This window comes from Marmota flaviventris, chromosome 12, assembly GCF_047511675.1.
Source record: "Marmota flaviventris isolate mMarFla1 chromosome 12, mMarFla1.hap1, whole genome shotgun sequence".
Classification (NCBI taxonomy): Eukaryota; Metazoa; Chordata; class Mammalia; order Rodentia; family Sciuridae; genus Marmota; species Marmota flaviventris.
Genome location: NC_092509.1, coordinates 66,813,325 through 66,836,274, shown reverse-complemented (window position 1 = coordinate 66,836,274; position 22,950 = coordinate 66,813,325). Strand labels below are relative to the sequence as shown.

The following is a 22,950-nucleotide window of genomic DNA, read 5'->3' as shown; positions in this document are numbered from 1 at the left end:
CTCGTCGTCACCCCCTCACTCTTAAGTTCCTCAATTACTTTGAACCTTTCTTTCTATTTGTACATGAGAACTGGTAAGTTTGGAGATTCTAAATCACTGGCTCCAAGGACATAGGAAATATTAGTCTCCCATGAATATTACTAGGTTAAGCTACTCAATGAATGTCAAACAACTAAGAAGTGAAAGCCATGGGATATGAAGCCAGGCAATTTGACTCTAGAACCCATGTTTAAAATTATTCGCTATCAAACCACCAAAATACTATACAGAGATTTTTTTAAATTAGAGTACAATTATGTAAAATATTACCTGAAATAAGAAAGAAGCCTAGTTTCTGACTAGGATATGTTTTGTTTTGTTTTTAAATAATGATTCTAATTGTAATTTTAGTAGAGATACATTTGCTTGTTTCTGTTTTACCACCAAAACAGAAAAATAAATTACATCAAATTACACATACAACATCAACACATTACTATATGAAGAAATATAAGGACTCGATATAGTATTTAATCCTGAAAATTCTAATCTTGGCCGGCTGAATGGCTAGGTCATGTAGATATATCCCACTTTTCATACTCATAAAATGGAAATTGTATTCTAAGGCATACTGTTTTTAAAAGTACCACCCAGTAAAATTGGCCATTTTGGATCTATACTTTTGTGAATTTCAACACAGGAATGCAATTAGGATACAAAAGAGTTTCATCATTCCCCAGAAACACCCCAATGTTATCTTTTTATAGTCTCACTTTTCCCACCCATTATCCTTGACAATCACCAAGTGGTTCTCTGTAACTATAACTTGTCTTTGAGTATGTCTTACAAATGGAATCTCAGAATTTATACCTTTCTGACACTGGTTTCTTTCACTCTGCATAATGCCTTTTTAGTATTTATCTAGATTTTCTTTCTTTTTACTGCTAGGTAGAATTTCTTTGTACCACAGTTTTCCCATTTACTCCCTTTAGAACTTTTCACTTGTTCCTACTTCTGGGGCAATTATGAATAGAGCAGTCATATACATTGATGGGTAAGTCTTTGAGTAAACATGTTTTCATCTCTCTAAGATAAATACTCAGGAGGTAGTCTCAGTTTTCTCTCAAAATATGGATTTCTAAAATTCAGGAGATAGTAGACTTCATCCTTTGTCTTTGAAAGGATTCTATAACATGATATCTACAAGTAGAAAGGAACTTGTGAATTTTTTTTTTCACAGAGGCTAATGAAGGAGGAATTTACTTGCTATAAACAGTAAATTACTATATTTGTCATATACATATTTACTTCCTCTGGGTAATAGAGTCTCCTGTTTGGTCTGAAATGTAGAATACAATCTTTCTTAAGTCTTCATATCCAAAGGAAACAATATCCCTTACTAGCAAACTTTAACATAATATGTCATACAGTTCAGGTAAGATAGAAATTTAAGGATACAGAGAGAATATGGGGTCTCTAAAGGAAAACTATTAAATTATAGAACAAATAACTCATTAGCAACTCAAATTTAACTCATGAGCTGGACCAAGGAGCCTAAGAGACAGAAAAAGACCAGAAACCAAGAATACTAAATGGCCAATAAGTTACTTTATAACTTTTAAATTCCCTGTTAGTGTTCTTGAATGTAGAAATATAGGAAGATGGCAACAGAAAAAGATCATTAACCCCATGAGGCGAAGGGCCAAATTTGATTGCCTTATGACCTGATCAATTGCCCAACTGCCAGAGATGTTGATGTAAAGGGAAACCTACTACCAGACCAGACCACCTGATGGGAAGACACAATCTTGGTCAGTATTTCCTAGTCAGGAGAGAGGCCCAGCCTCTTTGAATCATATATGTTCCAACCAATATGTACTCTAATAAAAATTTAAGTCATGGCGGTACATCTCCCTCTCATGATAGACTGAATTCTGCTCTCAGAGTGTACACCTTCACCTTTCACTTTCTAATAAAGCTCCTTCTCTCTTTGCCAAAGCCTGATGTGGTTTAATTATCTTCTGCAACATGGTCAAGAACCTAGAAGTTTTGAGTAGAGGTCTTCTCTGCCTCCACAGAGACCTTCATAAACCCCCACGCTGTGACATAGGAGTGGAGGCAGGATCAGTTAATTGGACATCATTTAGGACAATGATGGTCTTAGAAAAAACACAGTGTACACAACTAGACTGGGGAAAGCAACATTTATTTATTTATTTTTAAAAATGCTGTTTTGCGCATACCAAATATTAATTGGTTTAGACCTTTTGTCCACATTTTCCTGAATCCCTCAGAATCTTATTCAGATACTGACAGAAGAAAATACTTCATAAAAGAGATGCAGATTATATCAATGAAAAATAAAACAGATTTTTTTTTTCCTTCAAAAAAGGGCTATTAGACATAAGATACAAGGATCAGTCACCTTCTCATTAACCTCTCAAAATGAATCTATTTCAGGCCAGGCTTGAAAATGTTTTCTCTCTAAAAGCCACCATGCAGTCTAACAGTTAATTGTTATTCTTATCAAAGAATGACCCACATTAACATTTGGTTGGGGTCATTAGCATATTTATAAAAAAAGTGGGGGGGGATGAACATTCTTTTCTCTGCTCCTCTTTGTTATGGGGTACTTTGGAGGAAAGTCCTGAAGAAAAAAGGAAGTAAATGTTAACCAATATTTCAGACTCATCTACAAATATCAGATTGCCTGTATCTATCTTAGCCTTGAACTGAGAGACTAATGATTGGATTTTAATTACATTTAGATACAAGATGGTTTGGGGTCACTATGCTTTCCCTCTTCATGCAAACAGCCTTAAACTAGTTAACAAAGACCCTAGGCTAAGGACAGAGGTCATGAAAGAATTTCTGCATTTAGGTACATTCAGATGAAAGATTGGGACTGAACAGTGCCTTTGATTATTCCAGAAATTGCAATTCTCTTTCTCTTGACACCATGGTAGGCATTCTGAAACTGTGAAAAATGAACTACTCAAAAAAGAATCCAAATGTGCGACATGCTCAGTCATTTGGTAGGTATTAAAAACGCTTTAGGTCTGAGTAAGCCTGTATACATATACACATCTCGACAATAGAGATTTCAATACTCTTTGTTTTAAAAATGAGTTATTAAAAAGTTTATATAATATCAATAAGAGACTATGGGCTTCCACGGGTTATTTCATTTTCAGAAAAAATCTCATATTTTATTTTGAAATAGAACAAAAGTAGTTCTTAGTTCTAAATCTGACATTGCTAGGATTGAAAAAGGATCAGACCAATCTCTAGAGTCAAATACAGTGTAGATGCAACCAAGTAGAGTTCATTAATTTTCAGGGACAGAGGGTATTTTTCAGCATTTGAATGGTTTGTTGTAAATCATAACATCAAAAATTTTAGTGTGACTTGGAAAAACACAATTACTTAGTTACATGCTAGACATAGAGAAAAGCCTCATAAAGTCTACAGTTGTAAAGGATGGTAAGAAAGAACAGGAAATGTCTATCTCATTTCTGGACTTTTAAAATTTGTTGGAAAGGGAAGAATTATAGAGGAAAACTCCCTAAATTTAAGTGTTCAGAAAGAATAAAGCATTTGATAATATTTGACTAGTTGTTAGCAACCATGAACTACAAGATAATAATTATCAATTTTCTACAAAATCCTTATTCTATCAATGTATTTTCTTATTTAGAAAATCTGGTTAGAAGTTATCCAGGTCAGCAAGTATTTTTGATGGATAATCAAGAACAACAGCACTATTAAAAAGACATATTTTTTTCTGTGAATTGTAAAGGGAAATGATAACAAACTTGTAGAGTATTTAATTAACACAGTTTTCTGTTTTGCTGTAGTATTTAGCAAAAGAGAAATTGGACAAGACAATTTCACATTTCACATACCTTGGGTGGATATATGAATAAATTTGTACCAAAACAAGGTAAACTGAAAAACCAATATCTAAATTAACCAGATGTTTGGCTTGAATTTCACATTAAACTAGGCATCTCAGCTTTCCTAAGGCCTCCAAAAAACTTGGCTTTTTTCTATTCCTCCCAGATCCACTTTTTGTTCTTTAAGGAAGACATCAATATTCAATTTTGGTGATGGCAAACTATCTGTTATTCTCAATGCCTTTTCTAGAATAAATAGAAACTGACAATGGTTTATTATTTATTAAACTAATGAAAAAGTTTAGAGGTCTAGAATAGCCCTTTAAAAAAAATGTTAACACATTTTGGACAAAGAGACAGAGACAGCTCTCCTCCAAAGAGCATAGATTTTGGGGAGACAGGCCTGCATTTCCATTTCAACTCTCCCACTCCAATCCATCCCTATGAATCTGAATGTGTTACTAATATTCTCTAGACCTGCTTCTTGCTTGTAAACTGCATATAAAATACCCACTTACCAGAGTAATGAATTATGACAATTATATTGGGTAGCATATGTAAAGCTTTTAAATACAGAGCATACCAGAGATTTCTTATTTTATGAATGACAGTTGTTATTATCATTATTCCCAATTACATGATTCTTGAAATTTGGAGGTAAATGGCTAGTTCACTTGGCTGAAGCACTAAGAAGGGGGCAGGGAGAGGAATTCCCTCCTAGTTGCTACCCTTTTTTGCATTGTTCCTTACCCTGCCCAATCCAGAACAAGATGATCCTGCCAGTGGACTAGAACTCTCAGAAAAATGGAATGTGTAGTTCTAATCCAACTAGGAGCAATGCATGTATGGTTCAGAATAGAAATGAATAAGTGAGGAACTGCTTCTTAGAGAGGGATAAGCAGAGATCCCCAGATTTGAAGATGAAATTATTGAGCCATGTGAATAAAGTCACAAGCACAGGGAGTAGAGTAGATCTCCAGGTATAGTTCTTTAGGTTATCCTCTATGCAAGGCAGGCATTTTTTTAAAAATATTTTTTTAGTTGTATATGGACACAATACCTTTATTTTACTTGCTTACTTTTTAAATGTGGTGCCAGGGAGCAAACCCAGTGCCTCATGCAGGCTAGGCAAGCACTCACTCAACCACTGAGCCACAACCCTGGCTCCAAGGCAGGCATTTTTAATGGTGAGTTCCTATACTTTCTAGAGAAAAGTTGCTGCCCTTTTAAAAGATTGTTAACATACTTTTAAAGTTGTTTTTCTCTTTGTTTCAACTAAATATCTTTGGAAAAACTTAAAAAGAATGAACCAAAATCATTGAGCATCACTATGACTTAATTCTTTTTAGATGACTTGAAGTAGACTTTGCTTATTACAATGCTAAATCCTCTGCCCAGAAGTGTTTGCATCTGCCATTTTTGTCTGAACATGTGATTATGACCACAGAACTGAGCATGCTCAGGAATATGTACCTCACTATATATGATGATGAGTGTTCCCTATTTGGATATGTATAAATCTCCCTAATAAAGCTCTTATTTTCTTTGTTCTGGGAGAACACTGCTTTGCAATAATTTGCAAAGAACACTCCATTACTACAGTGGTGTAAGTAGTAACTGTCTTTCCATCTCTCCATTTCTTTATCTCCTGGTTTTGCTTATCGGCTTTATACCTTTCATCCCACTGCACTTGGCCACAGTGAATGACTGTATGCCTCTGGTGTTCTTAGCCTAGATTATATTTCAATGAAGCTGAAAGAAGAAATGATGTCTAAAACAGGCCATTGGCTATGTGTTTGCAGTTCAAATTTTGTTGGAGAGGTATATAAAATAGATGCTGCCACGAGTCATGTGTTAGTGTTTTCATGTTTCCCAAATTATTCAGTACACTCAGAAATGATGCTCACCTGGTAGAATTTTAGCATAATACCCAGAGCAGCACTGATGATTTGGTTGTATCTCCTGAATTCGGCCACCACAACAAACTGCCACTGAATTCAGAATGAATGGGATATACTTTTCTTCACAACAGTGGTATCCAGGCTTGGGGTCATAGAGAACTCCATTACAACAAACCTGAAAGTTTCAAATCATTTTTAAAGAAATGTAAGTTTAATTAAGAGCATTCTATCTCATGTGATACAATTATTTTCTCATAAGGTCTTGATCTGAGATGATATCATGCATATTTCATAGGTTTAAAAAATGTATCTTCCAGCATCATTCAAATTCTATAAATAATGTTATCTGAGATACAGCACAGCTTTTTTTTAGCCTTCAACAATGCTTTATTTTCTACTATAATACTCTATAAATATGAACTATTTTTATCCACCAGTGCTTCCAATGTAAAAAACTCTTTTGATTTAATGAACACTTCCCCTCAAATGTATATTTTTATTTTAATGTTTGTTTAATTTGAAAACACAGTGTCTATGGAAGCTATCTCTCATTGATCCTTCTTTTTTCTCTTAATAATTTGAATTTTTCTTAAATTGCATATGGTCCCTTACTTATGAACCCAGTTTTCAGAAAAGGCAATCTCAATGGAGGTCTACTGTCTATGAGTCTGTCTGTCTATCCCATAGGCGACCACATATAAAAAAGAAAATTTATATGAAAATTAATTTTGAAAAGCTACCCTTATTTTTCAAAAGTTATCTAAAAGCAAAGAAATTGGGCTCGATTCCAAAGTCCACCCCTTTGTTTCCTCAGGTAGCATGGCTACTATCTCAACTGTAATGAACTTCTTGTGCTTTAATTATTAGCAATGAGGATTCAAAATTAGTCTAATTCCAAGAATAAATTGGGCAGTTCTTTCCTTCAATTAGTATAAAAGGTAAAATTTGAAATCAAGTTGTATTTGTAGGAGCTAACAGAGAAATATCTCTAGTGTTTGAGGTTTAGATAGGCTGGTTAGGGTGAAGCAGCATATCATATCTGCCTTGTTTCATGACATCGTTTGATTTTAAAGCATTTAGTAAAATGTCATTCACTTATAGTGTGTTTCTGGACACTTCAACACATCTGGTCTTCTCTTTTATCAGTTTAACCAGTACTTCTCATTCTCTTTTGAAATCATTTCTCAAGAATTTATTTAGTAATGAGCCATTAGGACTGGCTGATTTTCAACCTTTCATTATCAATGTCATTCTCATCTTCCTTTCTCCAAGAGAAATATGCCTTTCTTCTCACCCACTCTGGCTTCCATCACTGATGGGGTCCCAAAAGAACATTTTCAAGGAAATTTTTCTCTTGGGAGGTTTCCCAATAAACAAAGTGTTTCCTAAATCTAATCCAGTCTTCATTTTATTGTCTCTGAAAGTATGAATGGGAATTTCAATAATCAGAACTTATTTGCATGTGGCTAATTTTCAAATAGGTTTCTTTTCCTTGCTCCATGGTTTTCAAATGAATTTTGTGATCCAATTATTCTCTAAGTGTGGTTACTGGACCAGCCATAGAGGGATCACCTGGGAATGTGTAAGAAATACAAATTCTCACAGTCCACCCCAGACCTACTGAACAGAATCTCTGGGGATAGAATCTATCATCTGGGTTATAACAATCCCTTCAGGGCTGATTCACTGAGACTGGAGAACCACAATTTGTAATCATGTGTAATCACGTGGGGGAGCTTGAATAAGTATTTTAGGTACTCCCAATGTTGTAGTGATTTAGCCAGAGGTTCTTAGATGCAAAATAAAAGTCTCTTTTCCACTTCTTTGTAACCTCTCATTTTAGGAAATAGATAGTTGTACCTAAGCCCAAGTTAAAATTTACAAATAAGCTTTTTCTTTTGAAAATTAAATAAACTTCCTCATTCTCTTTTGCTGACAATACCTATGTTGCCTCTTAAATCCTTGAGATAAAATGAAGACTTCCTATGAATCATCATTATGAATTGCATCTCCTTTTAATAATTTATAACATTTGTCTTAAGAGTGGCATGTGATTTTTTTTTAATTTTAAAATAGTTTCTTTTTCCTATTTATTCTTTCTAGATAGACATGACAGTAGAGTGTATTTTGACATAATATACATGCATGGAATATAACTTATTCTAATTAGGATCTCATTCCTGTGGTGGTACATGATATAAAATTTCAGTGGTAGTGTATTCGTATATGAACATAGGAAAGTTAATGTCCAGTTCATTCTACCATCTCTCCTATTCCTGTTCCCCTTCCCCTTTCTCTTCATTCCCCTTTGTCTAATCCAATGAACTTCTGTTCTTCTTTCCCTGACTCTTATTATGTGTTAGCGTCCACATATCAGAGAGAACATTTGGCCTTATGGTTTGGGGGCCTGTCTTATTTCACTTAGCATAATAGACTACAGTTCATCTATTTACAGACAAATGCCATAATTTCATTCTTCTTTAAGGCTGAGTAATATACCATTGTGTATATACAACATTTTCTTTATCCATTCACCTGTTGAAGGCCACCTAGGTTGGTTCCATAGCTTATCTATTATGAACTGAGCTGCTATAAACATTAGTGTGCCTGTGTCACTATAGTATAATGATTTAAGTCCTTTGGGTATATGCTGAGGAGTAGGATAACTGGGTTAAATGGTGGTTCCATTCCAAGTTTTCTGAGGAATCTCTATAGTGCTTTCCAGATGGGTTGCACCAATTTGCAGTCCCACCAGCAATGTAGGAGTGAACCTTTTCCCTCACATCGTCACCAACATTCATTGTTGCTTGTATTCTTGATAATTGCCATTTTGACTAGAATGAGATGGAATGTCAGTGAAGTTTTAATTTGCATTTCTTTAATTGCTATATATGTTAAACATTTTTTCATACATTTGTTGACTGTATTTCTGTCTCTGGGAAGTGCCTATTCAGTTCCTTTGCCCACTTATTGATCATTTTTGGTGTTAAATTTTTTGAGTTTTTATATATCCTGGAGATCGATGCTCTGAGGGAAAGATGGCAAAGGTTTTCTCACATTCTATAGGCTCTTTCTTCATGTTCTTGATGTTTCTTTTGAAGAATATTAGATGAAATTTGCCCATGCCAGTTTCCCAAAGGTGAACTTTTCTTTCATCATTCTTCAATTTACATTTATTCTTTATAAAAGCTTGTAGTCTTTTCTTTTTCTCCTCTCTCTCTCACTCTCCCCCCCCCCATAGAATAGTAGAAAGTGTCTTTCTTTTTTCTCATCTTAATCTTTTTTCTTAATTGTTTTAAAATTAGACTAAACAGCTTTTTGTCATCTGGAAAGTATTGAACTTAATAATACTATACAAATAGTCATTTACTTGGTGCAAAGTCTCATTAAATTTTTTCAAAAGCTTGGCTGGGTGTGGTGGCACACGTCTGTAATCCCAGCAGCTTGGCTTGGGAGGCTGAGACAGGAGGATCCTGAGTTTAAAGCCAGCCTCAGCAAAAGAGTGGTACTAAGCCACTCAGTGAGACCCTGTCTCTAAATAAAATACAAAATAGGGCTGGGGATGTGGCTCAGTGGTCGAGTGCCCCTGAGTTTAATCCCTGGTACCAAAAAAAAAAAAAAAAAAAAAAAAAAATTCTTCAAGAGCTTACAAAAATAGTTTTGGATATCAAAGTACACACAAAAAAAGTGAAGGAATATGTAAGTAATTCATCCTAAACATATAGAATCTATAGGTATCTATTATACTTTATTAATATTCTGTTGTACTCTGTTAATTTTTTCTTCATCCATAACAGGCATATTTTAACTTGACCTGGTTATATTAAGAGAATTTACTTTTTGATATTTTGGAATACACTTAAAGTAAAACATTATCTTTCCTACTTTTACTCTTTTTTTGCTTTAATTTCACAGTATGGTTTAGAAATGAAACTATTATCAAATCCATTATCACACCTCAGCTATGAGGGCAACTTCTGGCCAGAATCAGTTTTTATTTTGATGAACTTTATCACTAGACAAACTTTGAAGTATTAAATCATATACCTATGTAATTATTCTTCACTCATCATTGGATAATACATGTTAAAATAATGGAAAAAAAATGCAGATTAAATTCCATATTTTCCTCAATATTTCCACAAGTTTTATCTTTTTTTTCCATAGAGAACATCATTTATTCTAACATTTTTTCCTCTAAGAAATTTAATTTTATGAAAGCATGTTCGTTAGACAGTACATATTTAGTGGTCTAAAATGATATAAAACTTAGCAATAATAACAATTTTGGAGACTATCAAAAAATGTATAGTTGGTAACTGACTAGCTTGATTCATCGCTAAGATGATAACTACTGCTAAGCTTGTGTCAGCCATAATAATTTGTAGTTTGATCCATATTGCTTCAATAATTCACTTTCTTAATTACTGAGTTCTTTTGCAGTGAATCTTATGAATTTAACAGTAGCTTTAGTCATTGAATGTGTGATGTTGTTGATAAATAGGAACATTATTTCATTATATGAGATGCTACCTTCAAACTAAGGATTTTTCTGTGTCGTTTGTCAATAAAAGCCATTTACAAACTCTCTGTCTGGCTGTATTATTGATCTGTTTCCTAAACAGCAACTAATATGAACATTAATCTACAAATGACCATAATTCTAAAATATTTCTGACAAACCTTGAAAGGTCCTGTTCACAGTTACTCATCAGTGTCATGTAAACCAACATCCATTTGTAGCTGAATGGATTGGTTGTAAAGAAAATTTCAAGTGCCTCAATCAAATACAAATTTGGGAGGTTCCTTATCATTCTAATAAACTCGTATTTCCTGTAAAGATGATGAAAAATGGAAAGGCTAAAATGCCCATGGGGATGACTGCGTTGTTATAAGCATCCTTTCTTCTTCCTGGGGGTCCTCATAGAAGGGTAGCAGGAACATCTATCATGACACAACATGGTCAAAGGAGCAAGGGATTTTACCTGGAATATTCAATGAAGAAAACATTTCACTGACTGGTTTGAAAAGGTTTACCTTAGCTTCAGGAGAGTAGCAAATGTGCCCACAGATAGTTTTGTGTTTTTGACACTTCAGTGCTTCGCAGAGCTCATCCCTATGGTCCTCCATTAACTTCTGGGTCTTAGGGCATGAATGCCATGTTTTCCGTAAAAGATCATATCCAAGTATGATGCCATTTGGCTTCCCTGGAGACACCCAATCAATTTGAAGGGATCTGCAACAGACAGAATAATCGATACTTCTGAAAAGACAACATTTAACGTTACTGCCACCAGCCAACCCTATTTTTCAATTCATGCTCCAGATTAGTCAAAAGGTCTATTTCTTCAGGGACTGTCAAACTTAAAAAAAAAGAAGGAATAGATATTAATGTATGTTTAATACACACAAATACATATTTACACTCGTACATGTAACTACCATATAACATGCTTTGAGAATCAATCAAAGTCATTTTAGCTTTTGGGAGAATAACACAAAGTACGAGTCCAGCCATTCATCTAGTTTAGTTTCCAGGATAAGAAGAAAATATCCCTGTTGGTGACTAATTGGGGGAAGTCAACATGACATTTGGTTTGCTACACAAAGATAAAATACAGATAACATGAGTCGGTGAACAGGATGAAAACTAAAATGTGTTGAATCTAAGTCTTACCTCTCCCTGCCTTCTCCTTTGCCTTAATTTGCTAGGACCAGTGATATAACACATAGTTGCCAAACAATGGAGCTGGAAGACAGCTATGGGATTTTTTTAGGGACTCACAATTTTTCTGGTACAGCTTCCACCTTCTTCCTTCCTGTTCCTTTCTGATGCATGAGATGTCTGCAACTTTAGTAATCACTGTATAGTGACTTGAGAAAGTCTATACATCACAAAGATATCACCAGGAATTTGGTATTGCTGAGACAACGCCAACCATCATCTACATCTGGAACTCTCTATTTAAGTCTCTATTGTTGGGGTTTTGTTATTTGCAGCCAAAACAAATACACACATTTATAAAATCCATAATGTCACAGAATTCCTTCAAATGTACTTGAATTCAATACATCTTCATTTTTGAATCACCTAAGTAGATTTTTGTTTTTCTCCAACCATTCTTTAACTAGCATGGTTAAGTGTGTTTTGTGGTCAGGAATGCAGGAATTGGAAATTCTTATAACACATTCTTTTAAATCATTATGCTCTTAAAGAAGATATCTGATTTTTAAAAACTGACCCACAATTTCATTTAAAACACAGATATGCTCTTTTTTTTTCTTTTGTAGGGGTGGTATACAGTGAGGGTATAATGTCTGACCAAACTTTACTGCATTTCCAATGATCTATTAATATTTTATATGCTGTAGCAAATGAGATCATAGTGTAAAACTGCACACAGAGGAGATAACTCTGAATAAAATGATTACTCTTAGGTTAAAGTTACAGAACTTTAATTTTGCACTTAGGTCTGCTTGCTGGAAAGATACTGCTTCAATCACACCTACGTATCACCTTTAGAATTTTCTTAACAAGCCTTATGTACTGGAAGTAAAGTTTTCAATAAAGCCCTAGAGCTTCAAACATGGCACATCCTTGCTGCAGACCATGGCAAGCAAATCTTTCTCTTTGTAAATGCAAAAATAATATTTATTTTTGTTCTCATTGTTTCTAAAAGATTAATGGAAATTTGTTATTCAATATCAATTTGTTTTTTATAATTCTAGAATTTCCAGTCATAACATTTAACCAGTCAGGAATAGTTACAGACTGCCTTTTACACAGAAAACATTTCAGTAAGTGCTTCATAGGAAAGCAAGTGCATGTGAGCCTTCTCCCTATACTTCAAAAGTCTCACCGTAAATTCTAACAATAACCTATGTTAATAAATTTCCTGCCATTGTGTAACATAACATTTTTACCATATTTTATTTATTTATTTCAAACTGGGGATTGAACCCAGAAGTGCTTAACCACCGAGCTAGATCCCCAGCCCTTTTTATTTTTTATTTGGAGACAGGATCTCACATAGTTGCTGAGACTGGCTTTAAATTTATGATCCTCTTGCCTTGTTGGGATTATAGGCGTGTGCCACTACACCGGGCTGTACCTTTTATTTTAAGGAGAAGTAGATCCTCATAGACCAAATTCCTGAACCCCATCAGAATTCCAAATGCTGTTACACGTAAGCCCAAACACATTAAAAAGTAGCAGTCAAGATAAACTTGACCTTTTAATAGACTGTTCAAAAATTATTGTTCCATTTTCTTTGGGTACAAACATAAGACATTCTGTAAGAAGACTTTGTAGATAGGAAATTGATGTCACCTATGAGAAAACAATTTCATAGGTGACTAGTGGAGTCGCTGTTATTATTCAAAAGTATCCAACTTTCAAATTAATTCTGCATTCTGCAGATATGTCTTTTTATTCATCACATAATTAACTGCAGAAAAGACTACATTAAAGCAATATTCAAGGGTCTGACTTATCCACAAAAGCTGGTGAACGAGAAAGGTCTACAATATACCAGGCAGAATACCATGACATTGTGACTTCTTTTCTTGTGCAACATAACCACAAGTGAGACTACCTACATATTTATTGAGAAAATGAACAGTTTAGCTTTTGAGGATTTGAATCGTTGACATGAAGGCAAATGATCAAAGAAGAAGAGGGTATTTAACATCTGTCTATCTCTCATTGGAAACAACTGGACGAACCACAGGGTCTTTTGGTGGTTGACTTGAAAATGAAAGATATCTCTAAGAAATATGCACCACTAGTAATGGGATTAATGGTTTCATTGCTTTGATGTTTAAGAGCAAACCAGAAGGAAAATCCTAAGTCTTAGGAGTGAATTAAATATTGGTGAACACAAGCTGAAGTTGTATGTGTGTGTGTGTGTGTGGTTGTATACTCATGTATACATATAAATTGAGAATTTTTGATTGGATCTTTTTCCTAGATTTTTTTAATGAAATAACTCTAGGAGGCTACTTAGCTTTCAGGGCAGTAGGAACTGAAGTTTAACATGGCTTAAATAGCTTTTAATCAAACCCATCATGTCTATGTACATTGTGTTACATGAAGTCATTGTGCAGTCAGACATTCTAGATGGACATTGACTTCTGTGACACTAAATAATATTGTGGCTATGCCCATGGGATTTGTTATTTCCATTCGTCACTTCAAGAAGCACAAAATATCTTAGAATATAGAAAGTACTATGGGAAAAATAATTTCTTACCACTTACCTAACACAGGTGGATATCAAAATAATACAATAATTTTTATGAAGATTTAGGGTTCACACTGGTACTTTAAACATTTTATTATAAAATTGTATTATTATTTTGTCAAAATATTCTTGTTTTGGCCAAAGGAAAAAAAAGTCACACACCCTAAAATACCTTCAAATTGTCACGTGTTAAATAGCTTCAAATTCCTGATCAATTTTAAATATGCCTTTTCTTTTTCTATTCAATTTAGTTATTTTTGTCATTTTATGTAGCACTCAAGTTTTCAACAGTACTCTAGATCATGGTTACCAAAAATGATCAGAACATTTTAATATAAGAGGATATAAATGGATTTTGACAATGTATTAATTCTTTGCTCTTAAATCAAGTCATTGAATATTTAATTTTCCTACTGGGATATGTAGTAAAATTTGCAGTGGTTGAAAATCAATACTCACAACCCATGTCCTTGAGATATGAAATATGCATACATGAAGCACATGAGATGTTATATAATAATATAAAATCAGGTGTTTTCAAAATGTAGTTCAGGATACAATCATAAAAGCACATAAGCAAAGACTACTGTATAATAAACTCACCAAGGAAAGTTTCATAGAAATGGAAGCAAACTTGCATTGGTTAAGAAGAGGATGAGAAGAATTGGGGACAGGAAGACCGACATCAGCATAAGTTAGAGGCAGGAATCAATGTGATTAATGAATAGTGGGGTGCTCTGGAACCTGGAGGAAGGATTTCCATCGCACGAGGATCGGCTACGGGGACTCAAACGCGAGAGGTTTGTCGCACGGAGGGTAACACTGCTTATTCAGCAAATCGCCCCGTGGCTAGAGTCTGCAGCGCGCGCTGGGAAACGAGGAGATAGCGACGCAGGGATACAGCGCTGCAGTTTCTGCCAGCCGTGCAAGCACCGTACTCAGGGCTGAATTCTGGGTTCGAGACGGGGGAAGGAAGCGGTCCATCTCGGTTCTCCACACCGGTCAGACCACAGAGGAGGCCAGCAGCCACCATGTTGGAAAGCTGACATCACCATCCCTGTTTTCGACTGACCGCAGCTCATTCAGCCATAGAACAGGTAATTTCAGGCTGCCATTCGCCTGCGGCTTGCAGACAGATTGCTAGGGTTCAGTGCCTGGGTGCTTCTTAGAACCTGATCTTATCGGAGCGAACACCGAGCGCGGGGTGGCCGAGTTCCGGCTCCCAGAACCGCCCTGGCCCAGGGCTGCGGAGCCTGCGGAGGCTGCTTCTTGGACCCTGCTCCTATCAGAGCATACACCAAGCACTAAGCGGCCGAATTCCGGCTCCCGGAACTGAGCCCGCGGGGACTGCTTCTTGGAGCCTACTCTTATAGGAGCTTACACCGAGCACGGAGCGGCCGAGTTCCGGCTCCCGGAACTCCCCTGGCCCGGGGCTAGGAGCCCGCGGAAACTGCTTCTCGGTCCGGGTCCTGCTGAGGGCCGGTCAGGACTCACCCGTTGCTTTGGTTGCCCAGCAAGGGGAACGAAATGCTGCCATTCGCATAGGATACCAACATGGCAGAGATCTGATGTCATCAGAAAGCGGTGGAGGAGAGAACTTCATCAATACCAGCGGCGACATAAACAGTTGGTCTCCTGGTAGGGGGGGTGAGGCACAGACACCCGAGTCTCCTCAATTTGTCGTCGAGCCAGAGGGGAGGAGCCGGGCCGCCGCCAGCGCCCGGAGCAGGCCCAGCGGATCGCCAGCGTGGTGACCGCGTGACCCCAATTGGAGAGGGGGCGGAGCGGAGCCGCCACCCGCACCCGCAAGGTGGGCAGACCCGCGACCCAGTGGTACATGGGCGTGGTAGGAGGGGCAGGGCAGAGCCGCCGTTCGCGCTTGCAAGGTAAACAGACCTGTGACAGCCTGGCGGGTCAGGCCCAGTGGCCTGCCAGTGTGGTACACACGTCACCCCAACTGGAGTAGGGGCAGAGCAGATCCTTCTCCCATGCGGGGATCAGGCCCTGCCGGTGTGGTGGCCACGTAACCCCAATTGGAGTGGGGGCGGAACAGCCACCTGTGCCCGCAGGGTGAACACATCTGTGACCAACCTGCAGATCAGGCCCAGGGGTCCCCAGGCGTGGTAGGAGGGGCAGGGCAGATCCGCCGCCCGCGCCTCCAAGGTAGGCAGACCTGCGTCAGACCGGCGGATGAGGCCCAGGAGCCTGCCTGCGTGGTACACACACCACCCTAATTGGAGTAGGGGCAGAGCAGAGTCGCCGCCCGTGCCAGGAACAGGCCCACCGTCCTGCAGGCGGGGTAGTCACGACACCCCAATTGGAGTAGGGGCAGAGCAGAGCCTCCACCCATGCCCGAAAGGTGGGCAGATCTGCGACTGACCAGCGGGACAGGCCCAGTGGCCTGCCGGTACGACAGACACGTCACCCCATTTGGAGTAGGGGCAGAGTAGAGCCGCCGCCCGCACCTGCAGGGTAGGCAAACCTGCAACCGACCGGTGGATCAGGCCCGGTGGCCTGCAGGCGTGGTACACTCGTCAGCCCAATTGGAGTAGGGGCAGAACAGAGCCGCCGCCAGCGCCCAGAACAGGCCCAGTGACCTGCCGGCGTGGTAGCCACGACACCCCAATTGGAATAAGGAGAGAGGAGAGCCGCCGCCCGCGCCTGCAGGAAAGATACGCAAGCAGTATGAAAAGACAAGGAAAGAAAGGACCACAAGCAATGCACGTCAACGCAACTTTAGAAGAGGTAACAGCTGCAGCAGATGGAATGTCAGATAAAGAATTCAGGATATACATGCTTCAGATGATCTGGAGTATCAAGGAAGACATTAAACAGCAAAATCAGACAATGAAAGATCACTTCGACAACGAATTACGCAAACAAATCCAGGAAGCAAAGGATCAACTATACAGGGAGATAGAGGTTATAAAAAACAAACAAACAGAAATCCTAGAAATGCAGGAAGCAATAAACCAACTTAAAAAGTCAATGGAGAATACTACCAGCAGAGTAGAACACTTAGAAGATAGAACATCAGACAATGAAGACAAAGTATTTCAACTGGAAAAGAACATAGACAGCTCAGCAAGACTGTTAAGAAACCATGAGCAGAACATCCAAGAAATATGGGATAACATTAAGAGACCAAACTTAAGAGTCATTGGGATACAGGAAGGTATAGAGCTCCAAACCAAAGGAATGAGAAGTCTATTCAATGAAATAATACAAGAAAACTTCCCAGACTTGAAGAATGAGACAGAACCCCAAATCCTAGAAGCCTACAGGACGCCGAATGTGCAAAATCATAAGAGACCCACACCTAGACACATTATAATGAAGATGCCCAACATACAGAATAAGGAGAGAATTTTAAAAGCTACAAGAGAAAGGAAGCAGATCACATTTAGGGGTAAGCCAATCAGGATAACAGCTGATCTTTCAACACAGACTCTGAAAGCTAGAAGATCCTGGAATAACATATTTCAAACACTGAAAGAAAATGGGTTCCAACCAAGAATTGTGTTTCCAGCGAAATTAAGCTTCAGGATGGAAGATGAAATTAAAACCTTCCACGATAAACAAAAGTTAAAAGAATTTGCAGCTAGAAAACCATCTCTTCTAAACATCCTTGGCAAAACATTACAGGAAGAGGAAATGGAAAATAACAATGAAAACCAACAGTGGGAGGTAGGACAGTAAAGGGGGGAAAATAATCAAAGAGGAAAACAAACCATGTTTAGTAACATAAATAAACAAATATGGCTGGAAGAACAACCCATATCTCAATAATAACCCTAAATGTTAATGGCTTAAACTCACCATTCAAGAGACACAGGCTAGTAGAATGGATCACAAAACAAGACCCAACAATATGCTGCCTACAGGAGACGCATTTGATAGGAAAAGACATACATAGGCTGAAGGTGAAAGGTTGGGAAAAATCATATCACTCATATGGACTTTGGAAACAAGCAGGAGTGTCCATACTCATATCAAATAAAATAGATTTCAAGCCAAAGTTAATCAAAAGGGATAAAGAGGGACACTACATACTGCTTAAGGGAACCATACACCAACAAGACATAACAATCATAAATATATATGCCCCAAACAATGGTGCAGCTATGTTCATCAAACAAACTCTTCTCAAGTTCAAGAGTCTAATAGACCACCATACAATAATCATGGGAGACTTCAACACACCTCTCTCGCCACTGGACAGATCTTCCAAACAAAAGTTGAATAAGGAAACTATAGAACTCAATAACACAATTAATAACCTAGACTTAATTGACATATATAGAATATACCACCCAACATCAAGCAGTTATACTTTTTTCTCAGCAGCACATGGATCCTTCTCAAAAATAGATCATATATTATGTCACAGGGAAACTCTTAGACAATACAAAGGAGTAGAGATAATACCATGCATCCTATCTGATCATAATGGAATGGAACTGAAAATCAACGATAAAAGAATGAAGGAAAAAGAATACATCACTTGGAGAATGAACAATAGGTTACTGAATGATCAATGGGTTATAGAAGACATCAAGGAGGAAATTAAAAAATTCTTAGAGATTAATGAAAACACTGACACAACATATCGGAATCTATGGGACACATTGAAAGCAGTTCTAAGAGGAAAATTCATTGCTTGGAGTTCATTCCTTAAAAAAAGAAAAAAACAACAAATAAATGATCTCATACTTCATCTCAAAATCCTTGAAAAAGAAGAGCAAAACAACAGCAAAAGAAGTAGAAGGCAAGAAATAATTAAAATCAGAGCTGAAATTAATGAAATCGAAACAAAAGAAACAATTGAAAAAATTGACAAAACTAAAAGTTGGTTCTTTGAAAAAATAAACAAAATCGACAGACCCTTAGCCATGCTAGCGAAGAGAAGAAGAGAGAGAACTCAAATTACTAGCATACGGGATGAAAAAGGCAATATCACAACAGACACTTCAGAAATACAGAAGATAATCAAAAACTATTTTGAATCCTTATACTCCAATAAATTAGAAGATAGTGAAGGCATAGATAAATTTCTTAAGTCATATGATCTGCCCAGATTGAGTCAGGAGGATATAGAAAACCTAAACAGACCAATATCAATTGAGGAAATAGAAGAAACCATCAAAAGACTACCAACTAAGAAAAGCCCAGGACCGGATGGGTATACAGCAGAATTTTACAAAACCTTTAAAGAAGAACTAATACCAATACTTTTCAAGCTACTTCAGGAAATAGAAAAAGAGGGAGAACTTCCAAATTCATTCTACGAGGCCAACATCACCCTGATACCTAAACCAAAGACACTTCAAAGAAAGAAAACTACAGACCAATATCTCTAATGAACCTAGATGCAAAAATCCTCAATAAAATTCTCGCGAATCGGATACAAAAACATATCAAAAAAATTGTACACCATGATCAAGTAGGATTCATCCCTGGGATGCAAGGCTGGTTCAATATACGGAAATCAATAAATGTTATTCACCACATCAATAGACTTAAAAATAAGAACCATATGATCATCTCGATAGATGCGGAAAAAGCATTCGACAAGGTACAGCATCCCTTTATGTTCAAAACTCTAGAAAAACTAGGGATAACAGGAACATACCTCAATATTGTAAAAGCAATCTATGCTAAGCCTCAGGCCAGCATCATTCTGAATGGAGAAAAACTGAAGGCATTCCCTCTAAAATCTGGAACAAGACAGGGATGCCCTCTCTCTCCACTTCTGTTCAACATAGTTCTCGAAACACTGGCCAGAGCAATTAGACAGACGAAAGAAATTAAAGGCATTAAAATAGGAAAAGAAGAACTTAAATTATCACTATTTGCAGATGATATGATTCTATACCTAGCAGACCCAAAAGGCTCTACAAAGAAACTATTAGAGCTAATAAATGAATTCAGCAAAGTGGCAGGATATAAAATCAACACGCATAAATCAAAGGCATTCCTGTATATCAGCGACAAATCCTCTGAAATGGAAATGAGGACAACCACTCCATTCACAATATCTTCAAAAAAAATAAAATACTTGGGAATCAACCTAACAAAAGAGGTGAAAGACTTATACAATGAAAACTACAGAACCCTAAAGAGAGAAATAGAAGAAGATCTTAGAAGATGGAAAAATATACCCTGTTCATGGATAGGCAGAACTAACATCATCAAAATGGCGATATTACCAAAAGTTCTCTATAGGTTTAATGCAATGCCAATCAAAATCCCAACGGCATTTCTTGTAGAAATAGAGAAAGCAATCATGAAATTCATATGGAAAAATAAAAGACCCAGAATAGCAAAAACAATGCTAAGCAGGAAGTGTGAATCAGGCGGTATAGCGATACCAGACTTCAAACTATACTACAGAGCAATAGTAACAAAACAGCATGGTACTGGTACCAAAACAGGCGGGTGGACCAATGGTACAGAATAGAGGACACAGAAACCAATCCACAAAACTACAACTATCTTATATTTGATAAAGGGGCTAAAAGCATGCAATGGAGGAAGGATAGCATCTTCAACAAATGGTGCTGGGAAAACTGGAAATCCATATGCAACAAAATGAAACTGAATCCCTTTCTCTCGCCATGCACAAAAGTGAATTCAAAATGGATCAAGGAGCTTGATATCAAATCAGACACACGCCGTCTGATAGAAGAAAAAGTTGGCTACGATCTACAGTCGGTGGGGTCGGGCTCCAAATTCCTCAATAGGACACCCGTAGCACAAAAGTTAATAACTAGAATCAACAAATGGGACTTACTCAAACTAAAAAGTTTTTTCTCAGCAAAAGAAACAATAAGAGAGGTAAATAGGGAGCCTACACCCTGGGAACAAATCTTTACTCCTCACACTTCAGATAGAGCCCTAATATCCAGAGTATACAAAGAACTCAAAAAATTAGACAATAAGAGAACAAACACCCCAATCAACAAATGGGCCAAGGACCTGAACAGACACTTCTCAGAGGAGGACATACAGTCAATCAACAAGTACATGAAAAAATGCTCAACATCTCTAGCTGTCAGAGAAATGCAAATCAAAACCACCCTAAGATACATCTCACTCCAGTAAGATTGGCAGCCATTATGAAGTCAAACAACAACAAGTGCTGGAGAGGATGTGGGGAAAAGGGTACACTTGTACATTGCTGGTGGGACTGCAAATTGGTGCAGCCAATTTGGAAAGCAGTATGGAGATTTCTTGGAAAGCTGGGAATGGAGCCACCATTTGACCCAGCTATTCCCCTTCTTGGTCTATTCCCTAAAGACCTAAAAAGAGCATGCTACAGGGACACTGCTACATCGATGTTCATAGCAGCACAGTTCACAATAGCAAGACTGTGGAACCAACCTAGATGCCCTTCAATAGACAAATGGATAAAAAAAAAATGTGGCATTTATACACAATGGAGTATTACTCTGCATTAAAAAATGACAAAATCATAGAATTTACAGGGAAATGGATGGCATTAGAGCAGATTATGCTAAGTGAAGCTAGCCAATCCCTAAAAAACAAATGCCAAATGTCTTCTTTGATATAAGGAGAGTAACTAAGATCAGAGTAGGGACGAAGAGCAGGAGAAGAAGATTAACATTTAACAGGGATGAGAGGTGGGAGGGAAAGGGAGGGAGAAGGGAAATTGCATGGTAATGGAAGGAGACCCTCAGGGTTATACAGTGGAGGGGGTAGAGAGAGAGAGTAGGGGAGGGCAGGGGAGAGGAGGGGAGGGGGGAGGGTGGAGGATGGGAAAGGCAGCGGAGCACAACAGACACTAGTATGGCAATATGTAAATCAATGGATGTGTAACTGATGTGATTCTGCAATCTGTGTATGGGGTGAAGGTGGGAGTTCATAACCCACTTGAATCAAAGTGAGGAATATGATATGTGAAGAAATTTGTAATGTTTTGAACAACCCACAATAAAAAATTAAAAAAAAAAAAAAAAAGAAAAAAAGAATATCCCTGACAAAGCCTCCTGTTTGCAAAGTAGATTATATGCTTTATGTTATAAATACTACAACTTGCAAAGCTAATGTTCTAGGTTATGGGAGAGGGAATGCCATGATTAAAAGTCTGGGGTTTCACAGCAGAGGGTAGACTTGAGTGTGGACTTAAATAATGTCTACAGTTTGTTCTTTCTGACCTTTGTCAATTTGGACTTTATTCATGTCAGTTGATATGTATATCACACTGTCAAAGGTGGAGTCAAACTAAAATATTCCATTGAACTGAGTTGTGGAGGCCTAGAAATATGGTTCAACAATTTCCCATCCAAAATATTGACGATAAAAGCAAGCAATTAATGTATTACTAAAGAGTAAATTTATACTTGCAAGAAGTCTGCAATGCCCAGGCCATCAGAGATTGAGAACCATCTTTCTCCATTTTATTAGTGTTATCTTCCATCAAATTATAGTAAACTTGAAGCAATAAAAATATATTATTTGTATTGCAAACACTGTATTTCTGCAAAACAAATCACACTTAAAACCAATAACTCTATTTTGAATTACATAAATAATTTTAAGCAAAGACTCACTAAGTACCAATATAAGCAAAAAACAAAGAATGTGTAACCCTTATAAATGCTTTAATAACAATATGCATATGCCTCTCTAGAGCAGTAACTTCCTGCATTTGTCCCTGTCCCATAGAAAATGACATAGTTATTTTCCAGGAGGACCAGAAGACTGAAATTCTGTTGATTTTATTATGGCAAATTTTTAGTCCTGAATATGATTCTGACAGATGTATGACTACATGTGGTAGTTGAGAGGGCTTTATGGTATGAAAATATTTTTCATTTTGCTAAAGAACATTCTCTGCCAAATTTTTCTTAATCTAGTTTCCATGTTTTACAAAACAGTTGCCATTTGGTTGTGTCAGACTGTGCATCC

General features: G+C 37.3%; 1 protein-coding gene across 1 annotated transcript in view; it reads right to left on the bottom strand.

Annotated features, from left to right (window-relative positions):
• The window catches only part of Ush2a (usherin), a 770,052-nt gene that overhangs the window by 170,137 nt on the left and 576,965 nt on the right, over nucleotides 1-22,950 (bottom strand). The window contains exons 47-48 of the mRNA XM_071619727.1: nucleotides 10,814-11,012; nucleotides 5,783-5,951 (exon numbers count right to left, since the gene is read on the bottom strand). Coding sequence (XP_071475828.1) covers nucleotides 5,783-5,951; nucleotides 10,814-11,012 — 368 coding nt within the window. The remainder of the gene's footprint in view (nucleotides 1-5,782; nucleotides 5,952-10,813; nucleotides 11,013-22,950) is intronic.